This window comes from Microtus oregoni, unplaced genomic scaffold (assembly GCF_018167655.1).
Source record: "Microtus oregoni isolate MIOR12 unplaced genomic scaffold, Mior012 000006F_ref0000085, whole genome shotgun sequence".
NCBI classification, from domain to species: Eukaryota; Metazoa; Chordata; class Mammalia; order Rodentia; family Cricetidae; genus Microtus; species Microtus oregoni.
Genome location: NW_024543065.1, coordinates 40,945,431 through 40,957,234, shown reverse-complemented (window position 1 = coordinate 40,957,234; position 11,804 = coordinate 40,945,431). Strand labels below are relative to the sequence as shown.

At 45.3% G+C, this 11,804-nt stretch overlaps 1 protein-coding gene across 1 annotated transcript; it reads left to right on the top strand.

Annotated features, from left to right (window-relative positions):
* Positions 1-2,473: 2,473 nt before the first annotated feature.
* On the top strand, positions 2,474-11,509 carry LOC121449333 (leukocyte immunoglobulin-like receptor subfamily B member 3). Its single transcript, XM_041653662.1, is given in 11 exon segments — positions 2,474-2,507; positions 2,668-2,703; positions 2,875-3,159; positions 3,262-3,567; positions 4,514-4,798; positions 4,924-5,229; positions 5,457-5,575; positions 5,577-5,754; positions 6,000-6,302; positions 7,064-7,202; positions 11,307-11,509. Coding segments are annotated over 11 exon segments (2,037 nt in total). The 3' UTR covers positions 11,353-11,509.
* The last annotated feature ends 295 nt before the right edge of the window (positions 11,510-11,804 follow it).

Genomic DNA, 11,804 nt, shown 5'->3' with positions numbered 1-11,804 from the left:
ATGAGTTCCAGCCCAGCCTGGTCTACATAACCAGCTGCAGGACAGCCAGGGTTCCATAGAGAGAGCCTGTCTTAAAACAATAACAAAGATATTAAACCCATAAAAATGAGAAAAGATAGCAGATGAAAAACCTTGAAAGATCAGAAATTGAAAATTACAAGATAAAGTGGGTGTGACTTTAGGGTGTAGTATGGCTCAGAAGAAGTAGAATACTGAAGGTCCTGCCATCACTCCTAGCATCAAAAGTAAAAGGAAACGAAATGTATGTACTGAGCTCTCTTTTACTTAAACTAGGTTGTCAAACAAATACTAACATGTAGATCTTTGGAAAAGTCCTGAAAGACAAGACCATCACCTTGAAGTTGAGCCCAGAGACTCCACAGAGGCTGTCAAGGCGGAGATTCAAGACGAGGAAGGTATCCCACCAGATTAGCAGTATCTGGTATTTGCTGCCCACAGATAGAGCATGGCTGCAACCTGGCCAATAGCCAAGCACAGAAAGACTCCCACACATATCCTGTTTCTACCCCTATATGGTGAAGAAAGATGCTTAAAAGAAATCCCACACTAACTCAGAATTGAGACTAATAGACAATTATTTATTTAGGTGTAGGCTCACAGATCAGAATTCTCTCCTGGAACGGAGAACAGAAAGAGAATCCCGCAGCCAGAATGAATTTTTTTTCTTTTTTTATTGCTTTAAAAATACTATCAACCAAAATTCCACTTCCTCCGCTCCTCCCACTTTCCTCCTGCTCCCCCCAAACACCCTCTCTCCCACCCACTCCAGTCCTAAGAGAGGGCAAGGATTCCTGCCATGTGGGAAGTCCAAGGCCCTCCCTACTACATCCAGGCTAAGCAAGGTATGCATCCAAAGAGAATAGGATCCCAAAAAGCCAGTACATGAAGTAAAGACAAAGCCCAGTGCCATTGTCATTGGCCCCTCAGTCTGCCCCAACTGTCAAACCACATTCAGAGGGACCAGTTTGATCCCATGCTCCTTCATTCCCAGTCCAGCTGGATTTGATGAGCTCCCATTAGCTCAGGCACAGTCTCAGTGGGTGAACTCCTTGTGGTCCTGACTTCCTTGCTGATATTCTCCCTCCTTCTGCTCTTCAACTGGACCTTGGGAGCTCAGTCCAGTGCTTCGATGTGGGTCTCTGTCTCCATCTGTCACTGGACAAAGGTTATATGGTAATATTCAAGATAGTCATCAGTCTGACTACGGGACAAGGCCAGTTCAGGCACCCTCTCCTTCACTGCCCAGGGTCCTAGCTTGGGTCATCCCGGGACATGGACTCCTGGGAACCCCTCCAGAGCCAAACCTCCAGACGCATGCTTTACATCAGCATAAATAGTATAAGAGGCCACGCCCCAGGGGACGGTTAACTCAACAGCTATTGGCTGAATGATTTCCTACAGCACTGTAGTGGTATCAAAGAGCCATCCCTTTGCCAGTTTATTCACAAGCACAACAGTGACAACTCCATGCACTGCTGCCCACAAGTGCTGCCCACACCTGCAGTCCTGTGCAGTTGACTGCCTCAAGAAGGGTGGCCACACCAACAACCTCATCCCAAGATAGTCAAACAATGCTGGGAACTTATTTGGTCCAAGATCCCCAGAAACAATGAGGATTATTTTTTTTCTTACCTGAAGTGGAAGGACTAAGGAAAGTGATGATAACAGATTGGTCTAGAGACATGGATCAGGGTATAAGAGCCTGCCATCACCTTCAGCCCTGACTCTGATCCACAAGCTCAATGAGAAAACTGCCTTCTGGAGTTGTCCTCTGACGTCCATGTGACACATGTGAGTGTCACACATAAAGAAGAAATAAGTGTAATATATTATTATCACATACATGCAATTTAAAGAAATAAATGTAAATAAATAAACAAGTGTGACTTAAAATTGGAATGGAAAATACACACATCCTAAAAGAACAAAGAGCCAGAGACAGCAGTGCACATTTGGAACCCATAACTGGAGACTGTGAGGAAGAGGATTACAAATTTTATTCCAGACAGACGTACACAGTGAGTCCCTTCTCAGAAACCTTCAAACATTTTGAATATGAAAAGTATTCACATATAACATGTGAAAAGAAATAAAACAAACACACATGTAAATTTGTATTTTTAGGTGTATTATTCATACATGTCTGCTACGTGGTAAGAAATCTGGTCCTGACAAAGATGAGGACAGATGAGACAGACACAGATGGGGTTATTGAAATGTCATCCATCAAATATTGACTGAAGAATCTACTGCCTGACCTAGCCACAGTATTTGGGGAAGTCAGAACCTGCTGCCTGAGGAGGGCAGTTCCCCTTCCTGTGGGGCTGCTCCAGTACGACCCTGTCACGGGGAGTTCCTGCCTCCAGAGGCCACACCCTATGTCTCCTGTAGCTCCAGATAGTCTCTGTTGTTCTGCCAGTGAGCACCGAGGCAGCCCATAGGAGGAGATGCCATGACCTTCACCTTTACAGCCCTGCTCTGTGTGGGTGAGATGTGGAGATGGGGAGGGGATACCATTGGCTAGAAATGATGCTGCCCCACAGCCCAGCACTGGCCCATCAGGAAACCCCAGGGTCTCAGGAGATTGAATGGGGTGGACATGCTCTAGCCTCAGGGACAAACCTCTCACAGGGAACTCTCTTCCAGGACTGACTCTGGGCCTCGGGACCTTAGTGCTGACAGGTGAGTGAGAGTCTACAGATGTCCTGACCTGCAATTCTCATCATCCCCAGGAGCCCTGCCTGGGCAGTGAGGATGGAAACAACACACGTGCACTGGGGGTGATGAGGGCTTGGGAATGGGGTTGCAATCTTAGGATGGCTGTCCTGAGTCCTAGCTGCTCTTTTCTTGCAGGGACCCTTCCTAAGCCTGTCCTCAGGGCACAGCCACACTCTGTGGTCTCCAAGCAGAATAAGGTGACCTTCCTGTGTGAGGGAGCCATAGGAGCCAAAGAGTATAGATTGCACAAAGAGGACTACCTAAATCCATGGCAGAGAGAGATTTCACAGAACCCTAAGAACAAGAATGAATTATCAGTCTCAAAATTAGATCGCCACCACGCAGGGCGATATCGCTGTCAATATGAGACCCTTAATGGATGGTCAGAGTACAGTGACCCCCTGGAGCTGGTGGTGACAGGTGAGAGGACACAGTCTGTTCAGTAAGTATGCCTACCCACCCACAACCGGAAACATAATGAGACTACCAAGGACATTTAACTGATTCTTCCTTCTCTCCTAGGATTCTACAGTAAACCCAGGCTGTCAGCCCAGCCCAGCCCTGAGGTGACTGAAGGAGGGAATGTCACCCTCCAGTGTGATTCACAGCAGGCACATCACTGCTTCATTCTGACTAAGGAAGGACCACAGCAGCTGTCCCGGACACTGAACTCACGGTGTAACATCTATACTGGGCAGCTCCAGGCCCTGTTCTCTGTGGGCCCTGTGACCTCCAGTCAAAGGTGGATATTCAGATGCTACAGCTTTGACCAGAACAGCCCTCAGGTGTGGTCAGAACCTAGTGACCCTTTGGAGCTCCTGGTCTCAGGTGAGGAACCCTAGCCTTTCCCTAGAATGATGTTGAAGTGATATAGGTCCTCAGAGAGGCCTTGGTGTGTGGTGTGTGAGAGGAACCAGGACTCCTGAGTCCATTGACACAGAGCATGGACAACAGTGGTCACAAATACAGAATCCAAGGCAGACAGTGACAGCAAAGCCCAGGAGATCCAGGACAGATGAATCTTCATGGAGCCTTGTGTTACTCTGGATCAGCTCAGGAACCATCATCCACTGGAGCACAGTAAACCCACAGGAGAGAGGGAGGAGCCAGAGTACTCAGGACACCAGGAGAACAGGGCATACAGAATCAACTAAGCAGGGATCATGAGGGCTCACAGAGACTGAAGCAGCCACCACAGAGTCTGCATGGGTCTTCCTTAGGCTCTCTGCACATATACTGTGGTTGTTTAGCTTGGGTTTTTGTTGTTGTTTGCTTGCTTGCTTGTTTATTGGTTTGTTTTGGCATTTCATTGTCCTGGACCTCACACTGTAGGCCAGGCAGGCCTTGAACTTACAAAGATCTGCCTGCATCCACTTTCTGGTGCTGGTGATTAAAGGAATGCACCATCACTGACTGACTAGCTTGGGGATTTTGTTAGACTCATAACAACTAGAGTGAGGAAGTCTCTGACTCTTTTGTCTGCACGTGGGATCTTTTTCCTCATCTGGGTTGTGTTGTCCACCTCCACATGAGGGTGTGTGACTAGTCTTATTGCATGCTGTTAGCCCATGTTGCATTAATATCATGGAGAAGGTGGACTTTTCTGAATTGAAATGGAGCAGTGGATCTGGGGAGAGAGGAGGTGAGGAAGCTGCTGTTGGGGTACATTGTATGACAGAAGAATAAATTAACAAGAAAAGAAGTGCCATCGAAAGTGCTTTTCCCTGTGCCACTGTCAGACAGACTCACCTCCCTCTCTCCTACTTCCTTACAGGGACCCTCCACAAACCCACCATCAAGGCTGAGCCAGGATCTGTGATCACCTCAGGAAGTCCCATGAACATCTGGTGTCAGGGCACCCTGGAGGCAGAAATCTATGTTCTGCATAAACAGGGAAGCCAAAAACCCTGGGGTACACAGACCCCAGAGAAGCCGGAGAACAAGGCCAAGTTCTCTATCCCTTCTGTAACACACCAACATGGGGGACAATATCGCTGTTACTACTACAGTTCGGCTGGCTGGTCAGAGCACAGTGACACCCTGGAACTGGCGGTGACAGGTGAGGCGACAGTCAGGCTCTCAGCCCCATGCTCTGTTCTCAGGAGTATTCCCCTCCCTCAGCATAGCTCTGAAGAACATTGTGGCTGTGTGAGCACATTTAACAATCTGGCGCCTCTGTCCTAGGAATCTACAACATTAAACCCCGCCTGACAGGCCTGCCCAGCCCTGTGGTGGTGTCAGGAGGGAACATGACTCTCCAGTGTGTCTCAAATGGAAAACATGACAAGTTCATTCTCACCAAGGAAGATCAGAAGTTCGTCGACTCCATGGACTCACAATATATACACAGTAAAATGCAGTACCAAGCCTTGTTCTCTATAGATCATGTAACAGCAGATCACAAAGGGACATTCAGATGTTATGGTTACTACAAGCAGACCCCACAGCTGTGGTCAGTACCCAGTGACCCCCTGGAAATACACATCTCTGGTGAGTCACTCCCATCATTGACCAATCGTTTTTGACACCCAATGCCCTCTGCCATGGTAGTGTCCCAATGGATAGTTGCAGATAAAAAGTTAGAAGGGAAGAGCCTGGTTCCTGAGCCAGAGCCCCACCCCTGGGTAGAAGCAGTGATGTGTACAGGGCGGGATGGGAGAGGATAAGTGTTTAGTAAAAACCATCTCCTCAATTACTAGCCTGTCACCTTCCTCTAGGGCTGTCTAAGAAGCCCTCCCTGCTATCTCACCAAGGCCATATCCTGGATCCTGGAAAGAGCCTCACCCTGCAGTGTTGCTCTGACATCAAATATGACAGATTTGTCCTGTACAAACTGGGGGGGAGCTGACTTCATCCAGCAAGACAGCCAGTTGACACAGTCTGGCCTCTCCACGGCCAACTTCACACTGGGCTCTGTGAGCAGCTCTACTGGAGGCCGGTACAGATGCTATGGTGCTCACAACCTCTCCTCTGCGTGGTCAGCCTCCAGTGACCCCCTGGACATCCTGATCTCAGGTGATGAACTTAATAGTTTCCCCTGGGTACCTGACCTCTACTAGGACATAACTTGGGGAATTAAGGAGGTGATGGCTGGAATGAGGGACAGGAATCTGATTTGGGAATAGATGAAAGAAACAGGGGAGGAGGAGAAGGGCTCAGGCAATGAAAAGTAACAGAGTCCTAGGTGTTCATGAAAGATTGAGGTGATTTGTCATCTCAGAGCATTGAAGGCAGCCTCTCATCATCTCTCTCTTCTTTAGGACAGTTTCAGGTCATGCCTTCCCTCTCAGTGAAGCCTAACTCCACGGTTCACTCTGGAGACAATGTGATTTTGTTGTGTAAGACATCATACACAGTGGACACTTTCATTCTGTTTAAAGAGGGAGCAGCGCACCAACCCAAGAGACTAAAACCAAAGTTCCATTTTGGGGAGTTCCAGGCAGAATTCACCATGAGTGCTGTGACCTCTGACCTCTCGGGCACCTACAGGTGCTATGTTTCTGCAGGCTCATCTCTCTACCTGTTGTCATACGCCAGTGCCCCTGTGGAGCTCACTGTCTCAGGTGAAGTGACCCTGAACTGGTTGTGGTGACTTAAGATCCAAACCCTAGTAGTAACCTTGACTTGGGTGAGATCAAAGGGACAATAGGAAAGGTTACTCAGAAAGCACTTTCCCTGCCAAAGAAATGGATGCCAGTAGCAGTTCATCAAATAATGTCCACTCCATCCTCTGTTTCAATCTAGGTTTGGAGTAAACAGCATGAAGCTATTGGGGAGGTTACAGAGCAGATGTAGAACAGTGAGCACAGTCAGGATCCCTGGGTTAGCACCTAATCCTCACCCTCCTGTAATGTCATGACAATTTAGTCCACTCTGAAGTTTCCATTTTAACTGGTGTTTCACAGTGGTGCTGAAGGAAATAATAAGAATAAGAGAGGGAACCCAGCTATGCCAAGGGAAAAAAAAGATTCATTCCAGAATTTCAGTAGTTTATAGCATGAAAATTATGGGTATTTGCATTAAATTAGAATGAAGAACACATTTAAAAAAAAAAAACCTCAGGTCATAAGCCCACATCATACTCTTCTTCTCTTCACAAGCTCATTGGAGACTATCAGGTCATCCTAGAACATGACCAAGTCCAGGACAGTTGAATAAGGAGAATTCAAACTCAAAGCACTGAAAACATAGGGTCCAAGTTCTGTCTGCGGAATGTTGAGGTCCTTGGTGGACATTCAGTTATCTTAAAGACATTTGGTTATCTCGGGGACACTTAGATTTCTCGAGGAAATAATCACTAAACCTTGTAACTTCTTTGTTATAGCCACAGCTTCAGAGAAACAAGATCACACAGTAGAGAATCTCATCAGGATGGGGTTTGCTGTCATGATCCTCATAGTCCTTGGGATTCTGGTTTTTGAGGCCTGGAGCAGCCAGAGACAAAGCCAACATGCTGTTCAGAGGTAACCAGAAGAGAAAGAAGTAAAATTTTCAAAGATCCACAACCTGTGAAAAAAATATAATGATCTTTTCTGTAAAAGTCCAGTTCTTACATTGAGGAGCTGTTATGAGAGAATGTACAGGGAGTAAATGTGTTTTGCATGAAGAGGAAGGTGAATGTTGGGTGAGAAAGGCATGACTCTGGTAGGCCCATGAAGTGAATTGTGTCATGGTCTTTATATCATGATGTCTAGAGTAAACTCTAGAATATTGATACTCTAATAATTGCCATATTTGAGGTCAATGGAAGGGGTACAAGGAGCTAGGATACCACATGAAACCTTCCAGCCCAGATGCTCAAGGGTCCTTTCCACTCAGTGCACAACTGTAGTAATAAGGGCGGCGGGGCTGAGTTCTCAGCACCCCCGGCCACCTGCCCGGCTAGCTTATGCCCAAAATAATTACATGGACACTGTATTCTTTTAAACACTGCTTGGCCCAATCTCTTCTAGGCTAATTCTCACATATTAATTTAGCCCATTTCTAATCATCTGTGTGTAGCACCCCAAGGTGCGCTTACCGGGGAGATTCTAGCCTAGTCCATCCTGGGTCGGAGCTTCATGGCGTGTGTCTGCCCGGGAGCAGGGCATGGCGTCTCTCTCAGGCGTCTGCTCCCTAGAGGAGAGCTGTCAAGTCTCTGACCTCACTTCCTCTTCCTCCCAGCATTTTGTTCTGTTTACTCCTCCCACCTATCCTCTAACCAATAAAATGGGCCAGGGCAGTGCCTTTATTAGCCAATGACCTTCCTCCGTCATTTCCCCTTTTTCGGTTTAAACAAAAAAAAAAGGCTTTAACATAGCAAAATTACATATAACAAAACAGTTATCAAGTAAAAGTTACAATAATCTTTATCATAACTAAGGAAAGCTATAACTATAACTAACTATTCTTAACTCCATCAAAGACTCCAGAAAGATATAATATTACCTAAGTAAACAAGAACTAAGAAACTTCAAACTCTAGAAATGACAAAGACATCTCACTGCCTGGACAGTCACCCAAAGTTCTTTTGTACCGTTGGGGCATCCATCTTCAGCCTTCAGGCCCATGGTATCCAGCAGACATTTCCATAAAGCAGGAAAATTCAAAGTCACTTCAGTCACTATCTGTTGTGTCCTGCAGAATGTCTCGCAGACTCTTTCATGAATCAGGAACCCCGAAAGATCATCTCACCTTAGGCAAGTTCAGTAGTCCCCTCTCTGTGGGTTCTCTGTGTCCAGTTTATGCCATAGTCCAGGCAAGAGCAGTTTCTTGCCCAAATGGCTATCAAACTCCATAAGGTGCCTCTTCGATGCCCATCATACTCTTGAAGTACATTGGTGCTGCCAGGAGCAGAGTGTCTCATTGTCATGAAAAGTCCTCAGTTATTAAAACATTAAATGTCCTATTCTGTAATTTTTGAAAGACATGAAGAATGTCTATCTAAAATATATCTCTATATATCTAGAAAATCTAATTAACATGACTACAAGCTTCACTATTATGATTATCTTTCAACAACCTATATTTCCTAATTATACATTACATTTTAATAATGAACTACACAATCACAATACCTTAATAAAAATCAGAAACACTTATATATATAACAAAATTGACCTTAAGTCTCTATCAATAAAGCAAAATCTATACTAATGTAAATTATTTATATCTATATCATATCCCCCTTAAAATGTAAAAGAACGTTTATAAACCATATTTGGGAATATGGGCGCAGTTTTTTCTCTCCAAACTGCTTCCTGCTGAATGGGGGCGTCGTTAATTAGGTCTTTCACGGTATAACCTGTGTGCTAGTTTCATCTCAATTGGCAGTTGAGCGAAGCAATTTTTTGAAGGCGTGCACAGGAACCATTCAGGAGGACGTGGTCCATCATACCAAATCGGAATAGAAGAAATGAACAGCGTCTCATCCTCTGTGAAAACAAAATAAGAAACTCTTTTCCAAAGTATCATATCCTTAGATCCAAATTCAAGATATTTATGTTGGATTAGTTCAGCAGCATTTATAAACAAATATCTTTTAGCATCTGTTGCTCCTTCCTCAGCATTTAAATAATTTAAAGAGAGCATAATAGCATACAGTATCAAAATTCTCTGTGTATTTTCCATCTTTGTGCAGCTTTGTTTTAACCTCTATTTTGTTTATTTTTACTTAACTCTTTGCTTTTTGAGACAGGTTCTCTGTATCTTTGACCTGAAGTAACTCTGTAGACCAGGCTGTCTTTGAACTCTCAGAGATCCGCCTGTCTCTGCCTCCCAGGCATTGGGATTAAAGGTGTAAGCTACTACACCTTGAACTCACAGAGATCTGTTTGTCTCTGCCTTCTAGGCACTGGGATTAAAGGTGTGTGCTACCACACACAACAACTCTCTTCCTTTTTTTTTGTTACTTTAAGAACTTTAAATTTTAGTCTGCATATATTTTTAACACACTTCAAACCATTTAGAAATTTTCTCTGTCTTTGAATCTCTCTTTACTGTATATCTCTCTTTTTCTGACCACACGAGCCTTTAAATTACTGAGCAATATGGGTAGGATTAAAGGCGTGGCTTTGCCAGCTAGATCCAGTCCATTCCTTAGCTTTCCAGCCTCATGGCTGAGGTACTGGCTGTAGCCAGCAAGCGAGCTTCAGCAGCCTGTGCTTGCAAACCGCACAAACCGCCTGCGTAAAAGAGTCAGAGTTTGTCCTGGCAGGACAGCCCAGAAAGCCGGCATTTTTAAACGGCGCAGCTTTTTTCCTGCTATGGCTGAAAACCGAAAAGCATGCGTTCAGCTTTTCGTCAACACTATTTAAGTGTTTCATGGCAGGACCTCTTAATGAGCTGCAGGCTTTGCAGCTAAAGCTGAGTTAGGAAGCCTCTCTTAGATGAAAGCGCATGCTTGCCTCTAACAAGCAGAGCAGACCCGAGAACACAGCGAGTCTAGTTGCCATCAAACAAATGCTCTATTCAAAAGCTCTGTCTCCCGCAGGAGCCAGACAAAGATCGCAATGGCGGCACAGCCCCAGGAAGTCGCGCTTTAAAATGACACAGCGTTTTTTTTTCTGCTACTGTTGCCGAATCAGGAAATCTCTCTACAGCACGCCACCAACAAACAGCAAAAATCTGTGTTAAACTCTCTCTCCCTTATTTTTAAGTCTTCTCAGGTTTTTTAAGTGGGTTTAGTCCATCACGTGGGGCGCCAACTGTAGTAAGGGCAGCGGAGGGGCTGCGTTTCCAACACCCGAGCCGCCTGCCCGGCTAGCTTATGCCCGAAATAATTACATGGACACTGTATTCTTTTAAACACTGCTTGGCCCAATCTCTTCTAGGCTAATTCTCACATATTAATTTAGCCCATTTCTAATCATCTGTGTGTAGCACCCCAAGGTGCACTTACCGGGGAGATTCTAGCCTAGTCCATCCTGGGTCGGAGCTTCATGGCGTATGTCTGCCCGGGAGCAGGGCATGGAGTCTCTCTCAGGCGTCTGCTCCCTAGAGGAGAGCTGTCAAGTCTCTGACCTCACTTCCTCTTCCTCCCAGCATTTTGTTCTGTTTACTCCTCCCACCTATCCTCTAACCAATAAAATGGGCCAGGGCAGTGCCTTTATTAGCCAATGACCTTCCTCCATCACACAACACTAGTTCACAGAAAGTTATACAAATGATGAAGGGAATAGGTTGCTGATGGAAACATGAGGAGAGTCTATTGTCCCCCTGCTGGGAAACTATAGTGGTTTAGTATTCATGTTTTAAAAATAAAACCTGCCTGAAAGTCAGAATGCAAGACAGCCACCCTAGTCATCGATATAGGTTAGGCAATGGTGGCACACACCTTTAATCCCATCAGCCACACTAATTAGCCATAGGACTGGGTGGTGGTGGTGCACAGCTTTAATCCTAGCACTAGAGAGGAATATAAGATGCGAGGAGACATGTCTCAGCAGTCTCGGTCTGAGGATTCATAGTGGCAGGATCACCCATTAGGTCTGAACTAGTAGTAAGAGCTAGTGCTGGCCACTTTGCTTTTCTGATCTTCAGCTTGATCCCCAATATCTGTCTCTGGGATTTTATTGTTTGTGCTACAGGGAACAAATGGTTGTCAAGACTTCAACCATTACCAATACTTCCTAACACTTCAGACACTTCTGCATGAAGCTGTGGGAGGAAGAATGAGGAATACTATTATGAACCAGAAGAGAAAGAGCTGGATGGATCCAGCAGAAATACCCAATATCTGTGAAATTATAGACCTCCTCCTATACATAAGTCAGCAAACTACATGCTTGGATCATGGAAATAAAGTGACCGTGTCAGGAGTACCAAAATTTGTTTCCATGTATTGTCTCTCAGGAGAATAGTTTCAGGTTCTGAGATCTCCTAGCATCATTAATCAAGAAAATGCCCCCACAGACATGACTACAGTTTAATCTCATCAAAGCATATCCTCAGTTGAGGTTCCCTATTTCCAATTGATTTTAGTCTTCATCAAAATGACAAAAACCAACCAATGCCCTCACTCACCCCAATGTATATGCTCAGAAATAAGAATCCATGTATGAGCCCTCCCATGTTGTTGGACTAGT